The sequence below is a fragment of the Crinia signifera genome, chromosome 7, assembly GCF_055691185.1.
Source record: "Crinia signifera chromosome 7, ASM5569118v1, whole genome shotgun sequence".
NCBI lineage: Eukaryota > Metazoa > Chordata > Amphibia > Anura > Myobatrachidae > Crinia > Crinia signifera.
Genome location: NC_139223.1, coordinates 186,027,971 through 186,047,607, shown reverse-complemented (window position 1 = coordinate 186,047,607; position 19,637 = coordinate 186,027,971). Strand labels below are relative to the sequence as shown.

Sequence of the window (19,637 nt, the reverse complement as noted above, 5' to 3'; positions counted from 1 at the left end):
GAATAGATTAGTGTGGCGAGCGCAGCGAGCCACCGTGCCCGAAGCGTGGGGCCGCGGATAATTGACAGGTATCCGCGTGTGCTCGCCACGCTTCGGGCTCGGTGGCTCGCTGCGCTCGCCACACTAATCTATTCTCAACTCCACGCCGACGTGGATAGTAGGGGAATGAAAAGGTCGGAGGACGCGCACCGCCGCCCCTCCCGGGCTCGCTGCGCTCGCCACGCTTCGGGTTCGCGTCAATCGTGGGGGTGGCAGCCACAATGGGGGGCCATTATTTTTTACACACATGCCGGGGCCATACTCAATGAGAAATGGCCCATATTGGACCTTTTCCCATTATTTCCTCTGTTAAATGGACTCAGTTTCAATGATAAAATAATTTAACATTGAACCCTATGGACACGATGGACCCGATTTCTCCATAGGCTTTAATGTTCAATTATTTTAACATTGAAGCCTATGGAGAAATCGGGTACATCGCGTCGGTCGCGTCGTGTGCGTTTTGGTATGCACTCGACGCGACCGACACGATTTTTTCCGACACGACCACCACGATAGAAATCGTTGTGGCCGTGCTAGGAAACAAGTAACGAATGACCGCCTCCATGTCTATCGTTAACGGATGTTTGCAAACAATGGATCCAACATCAAATATTTTATTACCTTAAAACGATTGATAAGGTCATATCTGGTAAACAGTTCATAGACCATGAATTTAAGTGCGTGCTCTCCACTAGCCTCATTCAAAGAAAACACATTAAAAGACCATCGATCGACGTCCTGTAGATAGAAAAATAAAAAATTTTATATTATATTTATCGCCTAGTGTGTATGGGGCTTTACATTCAATATATGGTAGCAATGCTTATATATTCCTATATGGAATAATCTGCAAGTGAGTAGTAATAAGGATTTCATTTATCCTTTTAATCTTGATGACCTTAGGCCCATTCAACATATTCATTGTGAAACCTTTGACCCTTGTGAACTTTTGTTTTGTATGTCCACCTTATGAGATGACTTATTGACTGTCTATCTACACACTGTCTGTCTCTACATTGGAGCCCCCCTCCCCCCATACAGATTTGTCTTCATCCTCAAATAACCCTGACTGGCACACCACAAACTCTGTGACTAACCCACCACATTAAGTTTCATCAGTCTAACACTCGGAAACCCTTGTACTCAAGGGGCAGAGGTGTAACTATGGGAGGCAATGGAGTCATCTGCCACCAGGCTCCTGCTCCCAAGGGGGCACCTCTCCTTCCCTGCTAGCCATCAAAATAGCTTCTGTGGCTGACTCCCCCTCCTAACAGGACTATACATGCCATAATATCTTAAGGTAATTTATGCACGTGTCACGCCCTGTATTTGAACCCATGATCTGTTCCACTAGATGTAGACATCTTACTGATTGAGATATTTGCTCCGGCATAGGAAGTATGCAAATTCTAGCTGTATAAAGTTAGTACATACAGTAGCTCTGAGTAATAATAATGGCTTTGAACCAACAATTATACATAGTCAGTATCTGTATACTTACAGTGCAGGAGCAAATAGCTCTATCAGTAAGGTGTCTGACTCCAGTAAGACAGGTCACAGGTTCTAATCCTGGGTATGTAGGGAAGGGGGCACCAATATTTATCTTGCCTCTGGGCAACTGAGACAAACCTATGCCATACCTCCCAACTTTCGAAGTTTCGGAAGCGGGACAACATTTTCGGGGGGGGGGGGGGGCCTAATTTGGGGGCGTGGCCTATACCCGCGGCTCTTCCACGAGGCCACGCCCCCATTTTGCCGCTATGGGGGCATGACCCAGAGGCTCTGTGAGCCTCTAGCCATGCCCCCAGTCCCCTGGCTGCGGGAATAGATGCGCACAGCGTTTATTCCCCGCTGCTTAGCAGCTGACAGGGGGGACTCCCAACAGCCCCCCCACACCGTGGGACACTGCCGCCCGCGGGTGGGACATTGGGACAGGCCCTGACAATCGGGACTGTCCCGATAAAATCGGGACTGTTGGGAGGTATGCTATGCCACTGGCAAGAGGCAGATCTGCAATTTAAGCGTGACTCTTTTAGAATCTTTTTATCTTGGAAAACATTATTTACCAAGTGCAAAATTGCGCACCTATATAAGTTGGATCCGGTGGATTGATCTACAGTGCCTAGATAGACAGTCAATAGGTCTACCCCCAAATGTTGACATGCAATAGGTCGACAGGGTCAAAATGCCGACACGGTCAAAAAGTCAACATGCAATAGGACGGCCAGGGTCAAAATGTCAACAGGGTCAAAAAGTTTTCATGATTTTTTTTTACCGGCTTTTTCTCACTTCACCATCCATATCAGCATAGAGGGAGAATGCCCCCGCTTCCATCAGTCAGCTGAGTAACCTGGTGATCACTCAGCTGGGACCCATGCAGCTCCGTTGTAAGGGGACATGCGCGTGTGTCCCCTTCCGGCGGATGGCGGGGGCTTGGCGAATCCACCGCCAGCCCCTGCCTGAATGACAGGTGCTCCATCTGTAGAACCCATACACTATATACCCCAATGTCTCCCTAAACACATAAAAGTATAAAAATATACAAATATGTAAAATAGAAATGCTCTCACCCTCCGAATGTGGTAGGACGCCGAGCGAATGGACCGCGAGTGGATGTTTCATGTGAACACCTCCTCCATCTGTGGGAACCTCCTCATCCTCCGATGGTCGCCGACCACCGAATGATGGACCGAGCGGCCAGTCAGCACCGAGTGCTCCAGACCACTTGGACATTTTCCCATATGAATGCAGGGATATGGGCGGGCAGCTGACATACGGCTATGTGAGCTGTCCGCCCCCCACACGTGTGTCACGGCCGGATTACCATACGTACGTCCTGCATTTTCTTGGGAACGCTGGGCATACGCATATGGTAATGATCCCAAACAGACCTTCATGCCCCTCTCAACCCCCTTCTCGGATGGTTCCGACCTATCATTTTCTGCACGGAATTCACGCCGTGTTTGGACATGCGAGGCGTTCGCACATACACAGATACGCCTCTGCACAGGCGCAAACATCGGCTGTCCAACCAAACACGCTGCCTCCAACGCAATCAGAATAAGGGCCTATGGGTGACTGGATAAGTTCATCTACCATAGTCAGACTTATAGACTGTACCTTTAAGCATGTTATCACTGATGAGGGATAGGTGAGCCCAGCCATATTGGAAGATCGTCTGTACATCCTAATAGAAAGGGGGGAAAATAGTCTCTTATTACATTAGAATGTTATACAATTAGTAGTCCGGCTGTAAACTTCAGTGTATTTAAAGATTGAACGCATCAATAATAAAATCTATCAGTAACCCTTACCTCTTAATATTGAATTAAATATCCCATCAGTCAGCAGATAGTGCCGTGATTGTCTACATTCTTATCTATACATTATCCAGAACGTTCGATGACTTTTTCATTTTAGCACATATTTTCTTATTCTGTTATATTAGTCAATGTTTCCCAATTCCAGCGCCCGTGGCTGACTAACAGAACAGGTTTTAAAGATGTCCGAGTCCCCAGCACAGGTGGAATACTTATCATCCACTGCAGACCATTTTAAAGGGATACGATTGGCAGGTCAACAATAAATAGGTCGAATGTCAATAGGTCGATCACTATTGGTCAACAGGCCATAGGTTGACAAATGAAAAAGGTTGGATATACTTTTGGTCAATGTGGACAGAAGGTCAAAATACACAGGTCAACATGAAGGTCAACATGAAGAAGTTCGAGATGAGTTTTTCATGTTTTTTTCCTAGAACAGGTGTTTTTTCATACTTAACTATCCACGTGGACATATCGAGGGAGAATATAACAGTGCCTGAAGCATTGCGAACATGGGACGTGGTACGCTTATACGGCATTCATGTTGACGTAAGTCGACATAGACCCTAAAAAGGTGAAAAGCTCACGTTGACCTTCTTCATGTTGACCTTTCCCATGTCGAACTATTGTTTCAACCTTCCGAAACCGTCAACCTAATGTTGACCTTTAACTTTGTCAACATATGGCCTGTAATGACCTAATGACTGTTGACCTTAATTGGGTCAACTCTGTGACCCATGCTCCTATTTAAAATGTGTCAGCACCCCTAGTTATGACCCTGTGAACCGTCTAGGTGATCTGCTAAAAATGTTTTGCTAGGGGTCCATGAGGACTGGAATCGGGAAACAGTACTTGCCACAAAATGAATCCATTTGGCCACATGTATAGGATGTGCATCGATAGGTTGACAGTGACTAGGTAGACAGTCAATAGGTCAACACTAAATGGTCTTCATACACAAGGTCGACGTAGACAAAAAGTATCGGCTAGTCAGATCTAAACCAACTCCACTGGGATCTGCTAGTGTGCTCAGAATATCTAGGAAAGCTTTGCCTATGGAGCGCCAATGAGGAACGTCTGCAGGAATAAAGGTTTGCCAATTTCATATTCCTGGAATCCAGCGTCTTGTACGATTATTCCTCCTCTTTTTTTTTATGAAGTAGATTTTTTCCTAACTTTAGCTTATGCCTTTTTGCCAGTGAGGCACAGTTGTTTGTTTATGTTGCCCCGGGTTACTACGCGTTTCCGCGGAGCTCTGTGCATCATACACAGTTGTATTCAAAACAGATTTACTGTATGTAGTTTCTCAGTGAATAAAAATGAATAAAATGCCCTGATGAAAATTAAATTAATTTCATGCAATATATAAAAATACGTGACAACATCCTCAGCCAGGGGAATACGCTGCATCAAAATGGGCCAGATGTATCAAGCTTCACAAAGTGATAAAATGGAGAATGATAAACAGCCAGCCAATCAGCTCCTGCCTGTCATTTTTCAAACCCATCCTGTGACATGGCAGGTAGGAGCTGATTGGCTGGCGGTTTATCACTCTCCATTTTATCACTTTCAAAGCTTAGTGCATTTGGCTCTATCTCGCAGCCAATGCTGTAAAGTGTTGTAATCTTCCAGTATAACTCCAGATTAACCCAGTCTGCAACCTATCCATTAGGCTCCAGATTAGACTGTCGGTGGTTGTGAAAAGTCTGATATGAGCATTTTATCATTAGCTGAGCTGTGTAGCCCACGTGGAATGGGCAGACTCTTATAACACTTCAAAACACAGTTGCATTGATTTAAATATCAGTCCTCACATCATTAAGGTGCATTGTATCATCTGACATCAGTGCTTAGTAAATCCTAGTTCTGTTCTGCAGCTGTTATATTCTCTATGTGCAGTTCCCATGGTTGACTCCTTAGGCAGTGGCGTATGCTGCAGCCAGGTCACCCGGAGCAAGCCCATGTCGCGGCATCCATCCCTGGCTCAACGCATTGGGGGTTTGGCCACAGTCTGGGGGAAGCAGTATCAGGCTCTGACTGTGGGGGTGCCATTAGGAGGTGCCTGTGCACCCCTGGCAACCCCCGTGCGCACACCTATGTGCGCTTCACATACAAGCGGGTGGACGGCCATGGTGGGCAATGTACGGAGAGAGCATGCTGCTCACTCCGTACATCGCTGCTCACTCCGTACATCGCTGCTCACTCCGTACATCGCCCGCCACAGCCGCCCGCCTGTCTGTTAAACGCACATGTGCTGGGGGGCGCCCTGCAAACCGTTGGGGCCCACAGCACAAGCTCCGCCAGCACCACCCTAGCTACGCCTCTGTCCTTAGGTGAAAATAATGTGGCCATAGTGAAACCACTGTTCAAAGATTACAGTATACTGTACTAACAGGGTTTTACACAATTTGTTCGATTTACAATTCTTTCTCCAGTATAATCTGTCTTTTTTCCCACTTTGCTTATGGCCATCTTAATGAACAGGCGCACTTGGCAGCTGTTTAGGGCCCCACAAGTGGGGTCACATAATCAGAATGGGGAGATACTGTATGTAGAATTCTAAACCTGCATGAATGGCTATCAGCATGCTGATTGGTGGTTGACTGGAGCTATCCACCAATTAGCATGCTGACAGCCAATCACTGTATGGAATCAAGTGGAGAGACGGTGCAGGTGGGGCAAGTTACTTTTGTTACATTGCTGTGAATGGGTGTGTATGGCGCCAGTGCGTTTCTTTGACCAGGGTCTACACAATGCTATTAAAACAGCCCTCTCTTTAGTGCCACACACAGAGTACACCGACATCATGTACTGTACAGTATAAGAACTGACATGCAGAGCCTGTTGAGTAGCACTTATATCCTATGTCAGATGCAGTGGACCTATGTTCCTACACTGATTATGCATCAAAGCCACAACGCTCATGTGTTCCAATCGTCTGCCTACGCAGTCACAGTACTCTTTTAGATGCATGCTGTCTAACAATGATTAGACATGCACCGGGCATTTCAGGGCAGTGACAAGGGGGGCTAGTCGTACGTACAGATATACTGCACTTCATGGGCGTGATAGGAGTAAAGATTAACGTTGCTCACATCGTAGGCCATCCTCAAGCACGATGGCTGCGTCCAAAGACACTCACAGTGACCATCCCAGCCTTGCACAGTCGTACATGCTGCTGACACCATGTAAGGGCTGTGTAGTTGCATTAGCATAAAGTGGTAGGAGTTACAGCAGCAAAGACGCACATACAGTATGTACATAGAGCCAACTTGTTCCAAGAGGCACCTAGTACCTACACAGAATGTAACAAGCAGGTTCTTGTCCATATAAAATAACATCATGCAACCATGGGGTAAAAGGGCATTAATCAGTGTCTCTTCCTCTATAGATACACCTCCAAAATTAGCATGTCACTAGAAAAGATCTGTTCAATTAGTGCAAATGGATGTTGAACAGTTAACTTGAGTGGCAGATGCCCTCCCATAAACAGCGCTCTGTAGAGGTCATAGGCAGCTTGAATATAACTTCCTACCTTCATCACTGTATCTTTGTACTTTCTAATAAATGACAATTGAATTATTGCATCACAATATATCACATATGCTGCTAACACCTAGTAATAGTAATTACACAGAATGCAGCTCTACCATAAGCAGAAAAAGCAGAGATGGGGTAGTAGTATGGGTGTGGTATGGTGGCCCAACAGTCAGGATTCCGAAGGTCCTTATACCAACATCGGAATCCCATCTGTCAGTATTCAGACAAGGGAGCCAAGTGCATCGAAGCCCCTTGCGGGCTCGGTGGCTCGCTGTGCTCGCCTCAGGTTCGATTTTCACTCTATGGCCCCCATGAGGGAGAATAGCCCCTGTAAGTTGGGATCCAGACTTTTGGGCATTGAACAGTCAGGATTGCGATGTCGGTATACTAACCGTCAGAATCCCGACTGTCGGGAGGTCCTCCGGCACCCAGTAGTACAGTGTAGTGTTCAAGCTCCATAATTGAGGTTTCATTAGAGAATATATTTCATATTTATTGTAGGCTTAAATAATGTTTTTAGTATTCTAACAATATAACACATGTGTCTGCCCTGCAATACTACTGAGATACAGCTATTAAAGTCCTATCCGAGAATTAAATATCTCACCTTTCAACAAATATTCCCGCTTGAACGGCATGGACAATACTCCGGAACTTTGGTTTCTCTTCCGGCCGCCTTCTCCTCATTCCCATCTTCCTTGTGAAGGTGGAAGCCAACCAGTCCCGTACCTCCAGTGGGACAGAGTCACTGTGGATATCAGAGAGCTCATCCTCTGTATCCAGTAGCCGCCTATAGAGTTCATACAAGAAGAATGTAATAATACAAACATTACAAAGATATATATAAAGCTCACATATTACACCAGTCGCAAACCATATACAGGTATGGGATCTGTTAGCCAGAAACCTGTTATGAAGAAAATTGAACCTACTGTTGAAAGCTCTGCTGTTGGCCAATTTTGTTGTATACCTTGGCTTGATGGCCAATTTTTCTTCCGACAGTCTCCGTAATGACGTAGGTCATGGATTCCATCCATAACCTTCTGTGTGTATTTTGTATTTTCACCCTATGCTTGTGTGGGTTTCCTCTGGGTTCTCCAATTTCCTCACACGTTCCAAAAATATACTGGTACATTAATTGGTTCCAACAAGATTTAAACCTAGTACGAAAGTCTTGTATGCACGTGGCAGACTAGTTTGGCAAACTGCTTCTTATGTCTTCAGATTCTAGTTTCTTGTAGCTCTAATAAATAATTTAGGGCTTGCTTCAGAGATGTACCTAAACCCTAGATTTCCTGCTAGTGCCTAGACCCAACCCCCTCTTTGACCTAATACTAACCCATCCGGCATACTTACGATAGGGATCATGGCAGTTCATATTCTGGTCTTATGGGCGTTAATTGGTATGCCGGCCTTGGGGTTCTGCCTACCAGCATCTCATCCTCAAGGATGTTAACCACATTCCATTGCAAATACTAACTCTGAATAAAGTTTTTTTTTTTTTTCATATTAACCACTGGACTGCGGATAACTTATTATTTGATGAATAAAACCGAAAGAAATTGGCACACTCAACGTGAGTCTAACGTGATACTAGTTTTACAGAAACAAATAGACTTTAATTTAATATTAATGAGTACATTATGTTAGGATTTCACTTCATTTTACCAGATATTACAGGGATAATCTTGAAAGCCATCTTCCAAATGAAAAAGTAACAGCACCATGTAGGGCTATTGCACTATTTTAAGACGAGTCTTTCAGTAAGGACAGAATTTAGGTCATGACTTATGGGAAAAAAAGTTTCTGAAACTAATTTTTTCTTTTGAACAACCAGTAATAGTTTCTCTAATTAAATGATGTTTTGTTATTACCTTAGTCATTCTTCATACACAAGTATATGCAGTTGTAGTCACTAAGGGGATTTATTCGTACTTGGTTTATTATTAGGATTTGAGCGCAATAAATCGCATTATTACTGTTGCACGTTGACTGGATGCGAGGTATCTGGATAATAGATAAATAGTGTCTAGGTCAGGGCTGGGCAATTGTGGCCCTCCAGATGTTGAGGAACTACACATCCCAGGATGCTTTGCATTAGTTTTGCTATGTGGCCATGCTGAAACTGATGCAAGGCATGCTGGGATGTGTAGTTTCTCAACATCTGGAGGGCCGCAATTTCCCAGCCCTGGTCTAGGTCGAAAGTTAATAGATAGTTCCACGTTATATGGTCCACGTGGATTAGGTCAACAGGCACAAAAAGTCAACAGTGCTTCCAGAAACGACAAATTTTTGGGTTTTTACATATTTTCGTAATATTTGCTTGATTTACTATCTACGTGAACTTTGCCCAAGGCCTGACAAGGAAAGAGAGCCCAGAAGGGCACACGTTTGTACTGATGGTGGTCAAATATGGTGCAACATACAAGATTGTCATGTTGATCTTATGAACACCCAAGCGTCCTGATTGTCACGGAACAGTCCAGTTTTTTTGGGACTGTCCAGCTGCCTCCCAGAAGTCAGAGGGACTGATGCCATGCCAGCAGCTCACTGACCCACCCAGTGACAGTAAATGGGAAACGAGGCTCGTGATTGTGGCACTTTTTTGTGCAAAGCTTTTTGTTAAGGCCACAACTCTTTTTATGTTGGAAGGTTTGCTTTTTGATCTACAGTAAGTGTAAACATTTTACCACCTAGCAACAGCTGCTGTGATGCGTTGCTTCAGCCATTTAGCTGATATGACGCAACGATACTGACTTCACAAAGAGTTGCAGTTGTAAAAACTTTCATCCCAGCTGTCATTTTGTTTCTTCTTGTTCCGCCACTTCCTGTAAGTGTAAATGATCTGAAGCAATGCATGACAGCACCGGTTGTAAGTCTTTTAAATTGTATTGATATCTGCCGTGTGACAAATACCGGACCCACTTGTAAAAGTTTAAAACTATAAACATCATAAAATAAGAAGATTTTTGAATATTAGAAAATGACTATACCTGCAGTAGCGCACGCAGGGGGGGTTTCTGAGTACCCAGAAACCCCCCCAGGAGTCTAAGGGCCCTAGGCTGAAAGCTGAGGGTCCCCTCTTTCCATGGGTACAAGAATTTTTAAAATCGGCCCTTGGGAACCGGAGATATCTGACTTCAAAGCAGTGATCCCCATCCAAGCCTGTTAATTGCTCTTCCCAGTCAGATATTTCAGGTTCTGTCTGATTTACAGTTTCTCTGAGGGTATATTTGAAAAGCTGGGACTCTCCCACTTTGATGGACACTAGGAGCTTGTCTCTACTGTTCCCAGTACCAGAGATATCAGCCTTCCAGCAGCTGGTTACTGCTCCAGCTCCACACACCTGGTATGTAGTTTTATATATTCATTGGCAGATTTGCTCTGCCTCCTGAACTCTGATCCCCTAGTCCCCAATACCATTTGGTAGGTGGGATCCTCTAGTTTTTAATTCCATTAAAATCTAAGAAATCTATTTCTGGGAACTGGAGATATCAGCAGTCAAGCAAGCTGTCCTCCCACCAGAAAATTATGAATAATAAGCCCACTCCACTATACACCCCTCCTCTGCATATTAAACATCCTCTACCACCCTGGAAGTTATGTATCAGGGCCCCTTCATTCAGCCCAATGCCCCCTTCTCCCACCCCATCTCCCACCATCTGTGCAGTAAAGGGGTAATTAGTGGAAATTACTGATCCAGGCCCTACATGCTGAGCGGTTGATATAATACCCCCTACCACCCGCAGGACATCAAAGCTTCCCCCACCCCTACCGCTGGAAGATCGGTAGGTGCCCCAATACATTGCTATGCTCAGGGGTCTACACGGCTGTTGACGCCCCTGTATGTATATATATATATATATATATATATATATTTTTTTTTTTTATTATTATTATTAATATACATTTGGTCTATCTATAATACTTTAACTGACCCGGCATATACTGGGTCACCTAAGTGTCCATCTCCGTGCTTTGCTCCGCCCCTCTGGAAACCCCCTTCTGAAAATCCTGCGTTTGCCACTGACCTGGTTTCATCAATGTAAACTGCTTCCAACACTGAGGCTGCATACTCAATGTTATTTTTTAGGTCAGACACATTAATATCACCCTTCTCAAGCTGCTTCACCAAACATCTCAATCTGTGGAAAAAATAATAAAAGAAAGCAACAATTACAAAATGCTGTACAATAGATTTTTTTTTTATAGTTCTGTAGCTTGTTAGGAAAATAATAATGTATTTATTAATTGCAGAATATGTGGTTGAGCAGATTTGATACATGGCAGCAGAAAAATGGCGTTCTCCTATTAGCCAATACATGAGAGAAAATAATGGTTTGTGTTTGCAGTTATAATAACACATATAAACACTCCATATTGTGTTTTTCCTTCCCATACTTGCTCCTTCTGGGCCAGGGGTGTGTTCAGAGAGGAGGAGGACCATGTGGGGCATGTTAAGAGAGGAGGAGTTCCGTGTGCAGCCTCCACTGGCCAGTCCCCCTCCTCTCTGCTAGGAGCAGAGCCGAAAGAAGTAGAGACTGAGCACTAGAGCGCTCAGATCCTACTGAGCATGTGCTAACCTCCAGAAAAATGGTGCTGCGGCAGCAACGCTATGTGTCGTGCACTGAGCACTAGAGCGCACAGACTCCACTGCGTTTGCACAGATCACCAAATTCTGCCGCTGCTGAACTTCGGAGGCTGGATATTACAAAAATGGGCGCAGTATACACGGAGTGGTCTCAAGGGACTGTGCACACTGCGCACACTGCATCCATTTTAGATACGCCACTGTGCCGGGCACCAGTGGGACTATACACTTCAGTGTCAGATTGTATTACTACATAGTATGTGGACACCAATAGATGACACTTGGGATCTGAGGCCAGGTGTGCCAAGGATGTTTATTCATTCATTCGCTCTAAAATGAGAAGGGTTATTTCCCAGTATGCGCTGGTGCCCAGCCAAAACAGAGAGGGACTTATATCAACAAACTCTTTCTGTTATGTCTACATTGCACTACTGGACCATCGCTGGTTTGGTAGGAGTTCTCATAAAGAAGTGCTCCAAATTCTCAAGGTACCATCAACATTTATCGATGCAAGTTTTAACTTTGTGACCGATGGTCTAAAGACCCACCTGATGGTAATGCAGTGTCCTACATAGGTAAACGCAGCGGGTGGAGGGGAGTGTTTCTGGTTACCCAGAAAGCTCCCTCTTCTTGGCAAGTCGCTCAAAATTTGACAACAATAGCAATGGTATATAATACAATTACTAGAGCTGCCGCTACTTCATGCAGTGTAAGGGACATGCCCAGTGGTAGCAGCTTCATCTACCCAGTTTGCTGTGTGTGTATGTGTGTGTGTGTGTGTGTGTGTGTGTGTGTGGATCTAAGACCTCAATCAGTGCACTGTACCAGAGAGTAGCTGCCACGAAGAAGAGACTGGTGCCTTACCATGAGGTGGGAGAATGTGAGCTTGGAAAGTGCATTACTGAATTTTTTTTAAATTGATATAAACCACCAAGGGCTTTTTTTCTGTGAACATCTGATATATGTTAACAAATTTTCGCAAATGGAGAAAAATGTTTTCTGTGTTTTATATATGACCAGTACATTTGCACCTTAGATGAAAGGTGCAGATAGATATCTGTGATTAATTCATGATATAGTTATATACCTGCATCCGAATTAAAAGGTGCAGACATATATTTGGGGTATCAATACCACTTTAACAAATATCCCCCAAAAAAGTGACAAATGTCACCCCTCCTTTTAAGAATGTAAAAATAAAAGTTATGTTTTAAATATTACAATAACACAATATACATCAAATTAAAGTGTGCCCCAAGTAAGACTGAATCAGTCTTTTTCTTGCATCTTACCGCAAGGCCCCCCTTTCCAGTGAAGTTCTCTGAAACTAGTTCTGAGAGCACCACCAACAGGACAGGCTATACTAGAGATCATCTTTTGATGACAACTATGTTGGTTTAGAAAATACTAAACACCCATAAGATATTATGTGCGTATTCATAAAAAAAATTGGTATTGCATAGCTGCCTACCCTCCTGTATTTTGCAGGAGACTCCCTGAAATAAGAGCCATCTCCCTCTTTCCCTCATTAGTCTAGCAATCTCCCTCATGTCACCTAGCCCACATTACACTGTTACATCATAGTTACCTCCCCTGCTGCATTCTGCAGGAGACTCCCTGACATAGCAGACATCTCCCTCTCTCCATTATTAGTATAGCAATCTCCCTCATGTCACCTAGCCCACATTACACTGTTACTGTACATCATAGTTGCCTACTGTGCAAAATTCTACTACCAACTATAATCTCCCTGAAACTAGTTTTCAAAATTAGGCACGTATGTGGTATTGCTAGTGGCAGGCACAGCATTAGGGGGTGCCTGTGAACCCCTAACACTCAATCTGCACACACCTTGGTTGTAGCAGCTGTGACTGCACAATAGACACAACAACAGCCTTGTCTGCACACATCTCAGGCCCAGGCCCCGCTGGCAGACATACATACTATATAAAAATTTGTACTACTGCACTCAATATTAAGAAAATAATTGCTGAAGTGACTTATGTAGTTGTTTTCCAGTTTTATGCTTTTGTTTATGCAAATGTTTTTCAGTATGAGACATTTAGGTGTCAATTTAATTAGAAACAAGGGGTCGGGTTTGCGTTTGAAAAGCAGACAACGGCTGCTGATATCGCCTCATCGCAGCCCAGACTCGCCCCGGAATTTGGTAGAGCAGTACACTCGCAAAATAATTGAATTGACCCCTTAGCAAACAACAAAGACATAAAACCTGTAACTTTGGGTGAGTTCTCGCACCTTTTTCTGGAAAAAAACACTGATAAAAGTTCTAACATGAGTTTTTTTTTTTACTTATTTTTCTCCATTACTCTGAGGTTTACCCAAGGATTTCCTTGAGATTAATAGATGAATAGATCGTTTTAAAGATACACAATCACCAAAGAAACAGTAAAAACATGAAAGTATAACGGTAACGTTTCCTGACAGTATTCTACAAAAGGGCATTTCCCAATTTATCTGAAAAAAATCTTTAACTGTAGTGAAAAATACCAAGCCAGGATTATATGCTTCCTCCTGTACTATATATTGCATACTGTTATATCTCTCTGTAGTGTAGTGGCAGCACCTCTCTAAGGCCCTTATTCTGATCGGTGCGGCCGGAGCCAGGACCGTGCGTGCGAAACCCCGCCTTCCATACGGATCGCCAACTCCGTCCGTATGCGGTAAGAAGCTGTCTGAACGGACCGCACGTGTATTTTTCACGGAATACGCCTCCTCCATCTAAGGGAACCTCCCCCATCATTCGATGGTCGCAGACCATCGAATGCAGGACCGTGTGCTCCACCAGCACCCGCAACCTCAGACCACACGGACATTTTTCCGTGCAAAAGCAGGGATCTGGGCGGGCAGCTGACATCCGGCGATGTAATATGTCCGCCCCCTACACGTGCGTCACGGCCGCATTACCATACGTACGCCCAGCGTTTTCATGGGAACTCCCATGAAACGCGGGGCGTATGCATATGGTAATGAGCCCAAATAGCCCTTCACGCCCCTCTCCACCCCCTGTTCGGAGTGTTCACATATCATGCGGGATTTGGCCGTACGCCCCGCTCGCACATGCGCAGAGACGCCTCTGCACATGCGCAGACACAAAACATCGGCGGGCCGAACGCACGCGGATATATCCGCACCGATCAGAATAAGGGCCTAAGAATCCAGAGACCAGTCAGGTTGTAAATCCAACACGACTGTGCATGCATAAACAATGAATTTAGTCAATTATGGTGTGTGCGATCTGTGTGCGATTTGTGTCCATGTTGCTGTTTTTGCATGTTACTAAAATGCCTCTGAAGCCAAATACTATCACAAACCAACCAAACCACACCTCAATTTGCACCACAAATCATCAAAATCCCCAATCAGTCAGCTGGTGCACATGAAATCACCGCCCGGATGCATGCTATGCCAAAATCTGCCTCAGCCATGTTTGAGAACAGAAAAATTCTGCAGGTACAGTAACTTGGTGGGCGTTTATTATCATTCTGATTAGTGTAGTATAAATTATAATCAGCGGCAACTCCAAAATGGGTGTAAGATGACTGCCACTGGCCTCACTGCTGGGTCTCCACCGGCCAGGATCCCAACTGCTGTTAACCCCTTCCTGACACAGACAGTTTTTGCGTTCCTGACAGAGCCATTTTTTTCAAATCTGACATGTTTCACTTAAGTGGGGATAACTTTTTTTTGCTTTTACTTATCCCAGTGATTTTGAGATTGTTTTCTCGTGACACATTGTCCTTCAAGTTAGTGGTAAATTTGGGTCGATACAGTCTGTGTTTTTTTGTGAAAAATACCAAAATGTCGTGAAAAAATGGAAAATTTTGCAATTTGCAAAATGTCACATTTTCTGCTTGTGAGACAAATAAACATACCACTCAAAATAGTTAATAACTAACAAAGACCATATGTCTACTTTATGTTGCAATCATTATTTCAACCTCCTTTTCATTTTTTTGGACACTAGGAGGCTTCAAATATGAATAGCAAATTCTCAAATTTTCAAGAAAATTTCAAACACTGATTTTTTTAGGGACCAGTTCAGTTCTGATGTGACTTTGAGGGACTTGTATGTGAGACACCCCCATAAATGATGCCATTTCAAAAACTGCACCCCTCACAGTATTCAAAACAGCATTTTGGAAGTTTGTTAACCCTTTATGTGTTTCACAGGAATTAAAACAAAGTGTAGGTGAAATTTCAAAATTTCTTTTTTTTTGCAGAGTTTAAATTTTAATACATTTTTCTAACGAATACAGTAGATTTTACTAGAGAAATGTGACTAAAAATTGATTCCCCCAATTCTTTTGTTTTCATAAATATCCTATATGTGGCCCTAGTGTGCACGTTGACCAAACCACAGGCTTCATAATAGAAGGAGCACCTACTTGATTTTGGAGCCTCCTTTTTATGAGATTTTTTTTTAGGCACCATGTAGGTTTCTAGGCACCATAAGTGCTAAAAGTTAGGAACCTCCCCCACAAGTCACCCCATTTTGCAAACTACACCCTTCAGGGAATTCATTTAGGGGTATAGTGTACATTTCAAACCCCCAGGGGTTTCACCAATTTTGATACAACTGGGCTGTGAAAATGAAAAAATTTAATTTTTCATTTTCACAGCTCAGTTGTATCAAAATTGGTGAAACCCCTGGGGGTTTGAAATGTACACTATACCCCCTGATGAATTCCCTGAAGGGTGTAGTTTGCAAAATGGGGTCACTTGTGGGGGGGTTCCACTGTATGGGTGCTTCAGGGGTCATTCAACCAGAATCTGTGCTGCAAAATCCAAAAATCACTCCTTCCCTTCTGAGTCCTGCCATGCACCCAACTGGTATTTTTTGGTCACATGTGAGGCATTGCCATACTCGGGAGAAATTGGGGCACAGATTTTGGGGTGCTTTGTCTCCTTCATTCCTTGCGAAAATGAAAAATTTTGAGCCAGATCTGCATTTTTGTGTAAAAAAATGTAATTTTTTACACAAAAATGCAGTTCTGGCTCAAAATTTTTCATTTTCGCAAGGAATGAAGGAGACAAAGCACCCCAAAATCTGTGCCCCAATTTCTCCCGAGTACGGCAATGCCTCATATGTGACCCAAAAATACCATTTGGGTGCATGGCAGGACTCAGAAGGGAAGGAGTGATTTTTGGTGGTGGAATGAATGGTGGGTGCTATGTCGCATTAGCAAGACCCCCGAAGCACCAATACAGTGGAACCCCCCCACATGTGACCCCATTTTGCTCACCAGCTTTGGGAGGGGGGCTGGCGCTGCGGCTGGTGGGGGGGTGGGAGGGGTGCTGGTGCTGCGGCAGCCGGGTGGGTGGGAGGGGGTGCTGCCGGGTGGGAGGGGGGGGGGGCGGCTGGCGATCGGTGGTGATCGGTGCTGTACTTAACAGCACCGATCACTATATATATGTGTGTGTGTGTGTGTGTGTGTGTGTGTGTGTGTGTGTGTGTGTATATATATATATATATATATATATATATATATATACACACACACATATATATATATATATATATATGTGTGTATATATATATATATATATATATATATATATATATATACACATATATATATATATATATATAGTTCATAAAAAGTTCATATAGTTCATAAAAATAAATGCTGCTGCTGGCGGGGGGGGTGGGAGGGGGGCTGGCGCTGCGGCTGCTGGCTGGGTGGGAGGGAGGCTGCCGGGTGGGAGGGCGGGCTGCCGGGCGGGCGGGAGGACGGGCTGCCGCTCGGTGGTGATCGGTGCTGTACTTAACAGCACCGATCACCACCGATCTCTGTGTTACCGAGCGGCTTAGCCGCCGGTAACACAGAAAACGCTGCAATTGGCTGTTCACTTTTGAACAGCCAATCGCAGCGATCGCCGACCGGGGGGGCACCCCTGCCCCCCCTGGGCGGCGAGGGGGGATGTCTGCTGTCAGGGACAGCAGACATCTCCAAACTGTCACCGCGTCTATAGACGCGGTGACAGTTTAAATCCATGACGTACATTTATGCCATGTGTCGGGAAGTACTTCCCGACCATGACGTAAATGTACGTCAAATGTCGGGAAGGGGTTAAGGGTCCAGGCACCTGTACCCAGGACTGACTTTCAGTCCGGGCCTCCAGTGGCACAGTGGCAACCCCCCGCACGCGCGCCCGTCCGCACCCCGCATCCCCCTACCCCCCTATTACCATTACTTACCTGCAGCAACCAGCAGCGGCGGCGCGGCATCTCCCTCCTTAACGGACAGGACCGCGCACTTCACAGTGCAGCCTGCAAAGCGTCGATCCCCTCTGGGGCGCTCTGCAGGCTGCACTGTGTATTGTTAGTGCCTGGCAGGGGGGGCAGTGGGTGGGGGGAGGCATTGTGCGGGTGCAGGGGTGGCGCCGTGCCACTGTGGACAGCTGCCCGGGCCCCTCCAGAGTGGACAGCTGTACCCACGGCACCCCCCTGTCGGCGGCCCTGCTGTACATGAACAAGTGTCTGGCTTATATAGGCTGCATGGGCTGCAGCCCATAGAAGATGGCTAGTGCTGCATGGTAAGGCAGAGAGTGGCTTCTTACAGGAAGCCAACTCTCTGCCTATCGCAGTTCGGACTGGCAGTCCAGGAGGGAGGACACATCTTCCAATGGAACTGGCTTACTGCGGATGACTGGCAGGTAGCATTACCAATAGGAAGTCACTGTCAGTCACATGAAGCCAATGCAGTCTCTTGGACGGCATCTGACTTCACTACCTCTGAGCACGGGGGCTGGATTTTATGGGGGTGTTACAGTCTTGCGTATTTAGGCAGGGCAGACCGCCTGTGCAGACACCTCGGAACGGAATTATATTTGATGAAATGTAAATAATATATACTTGTGAATGATTCAGATGGGATTGTGTTGTCAGATCGGACCTTTAGGTCCTTGTTACTCTCTGACAGATAGATGAGGGCACTAAATAGTTTCTTTCTTTGCAACCAAGGTTATATTACTCAGGATTACGGCCTGCCGCCACTAATAATATAGCAACTGATTCATCTCGCACTAATAGATACTTAAAATACATTCTATAATTTATAAGTAACATTTTTGCTAAATTGATCCCTGCTAGGAATTCTCAGGCAGCAGGGGATCCAGGCCCTTGATAGATTGGCCCGGAAATTAACCTCCTGCTACATTCGCCAATATCTACAAAAGGGATATTAAATATTTTAGGATATTTACATAATTTATTCATGAATTCCACAATTCTTTCTCAGTAGTTAATATTATATTATTTGCTGCCATTGCTTTCAACTACTGTATAACTTATAATGAAATCTGTGACCCCCCCTATGGCACTTCCTTTGATATATATAAAGCATCCTTATAGTCAGGTGTTTAGTAGGACGTGGTTTTGATTATAATAGTAAGCTATTGTATTCTTACAGACTTGAAAAGTGATAAAATGGAGAGTGATACACCACCAGCCAATCAGCTCCTACCTGTCATTTTTCAAACACAGGGCCAGATGCACTAAGCTTCAAAAGTGATGAAATGGAGAGTGATAAACAGCCAGCCAATCATCTCCTACCTGCCATGTCACAGACTGTGTTTGAAAAATGTCAAACAGGAGCTGATTGGTTGGTTGTTTAGCACTCTCCCTTTTATCAATTTTGAAGCTTAGTACATCTGGCCCACAGCCTGTAACATGGCAGCTAGGAGGTGATTGGCTGGCTGGTTATCACTCAACATTTTATCACTTTTGAAGCTTAGTACATCTCGCCCTTTGTGAGCTAAATCTACATATAAATGTAGCTTGGCAATACTGAAGACAGGGGCCAGTGACTGATCTTACTTTTATTATTTTGTTTATCTATATTTATAAGAGGCCAACAACTCCTCACCTCTATGAGGTAAAGTACCGCCAGTGACCACTAGAGGGCACTCAACGGACTTAGATGTCATAACAGAACGTAAAAGCCATTTCTGCATGGACACTGATTTGTTTCAAACTTTCTGGATATGATGAGAGGGAGCTGTAAAGGGGTATGGGTAATTGGGTCGACCAAATTCAGGTGGACATACATTGGGTTGACCACCGAAGGTTGACAAGCCTTAGGTCGACACATGAGAAGGTTGACATGCCTAAGGTCGAC

At 44.6% G+C, this 19,637-nt stretch overlaps 1 protein-coding gene across 4 annotated transcripts in view; it reads right to left on the bottom strand.

Moving 5' to 3' along the window:
• PDE1A (phosphodiesterase 1A) overlaps nucleotides 1-19,637 on the bottom strand; it is a 227,683-nt gene that overhangs the window by 39,448 nt on the left and 168,598 nt on the right. For 3 of the 4 annotated variants that reach the window (XM_083154685.1, XM_083154688.1, XM_083154689.1), the window contains exons 2-5: nucleotides 10,937-11,050; nucleotides 7,513-7,695; nucleotides 3,163-3,229; nucleotides 664-780 (exon numbers count right to left, since the gene is read on the bottom strand). In XM_083154685.1, the coding sequence (XP_083010811.1) occupies nucleotides 664-780; nucleotides 3,163-3,229; nucleotides 7,513-7,695; nucleotides 10,937-11,050 (481 nt within the window). Of the gene's footprint in view, nucleotides 1-663; nucleotides 781-3,162; nucleotides 3,230-7,512; nucleotides 7,696-7,837; nucleotides 8,897-10,936; nucleotides 11,051-19,637 lie in introns of those variants that run through there. The other variant, XM_083154687.1, reaches the window with a different exon arrangement.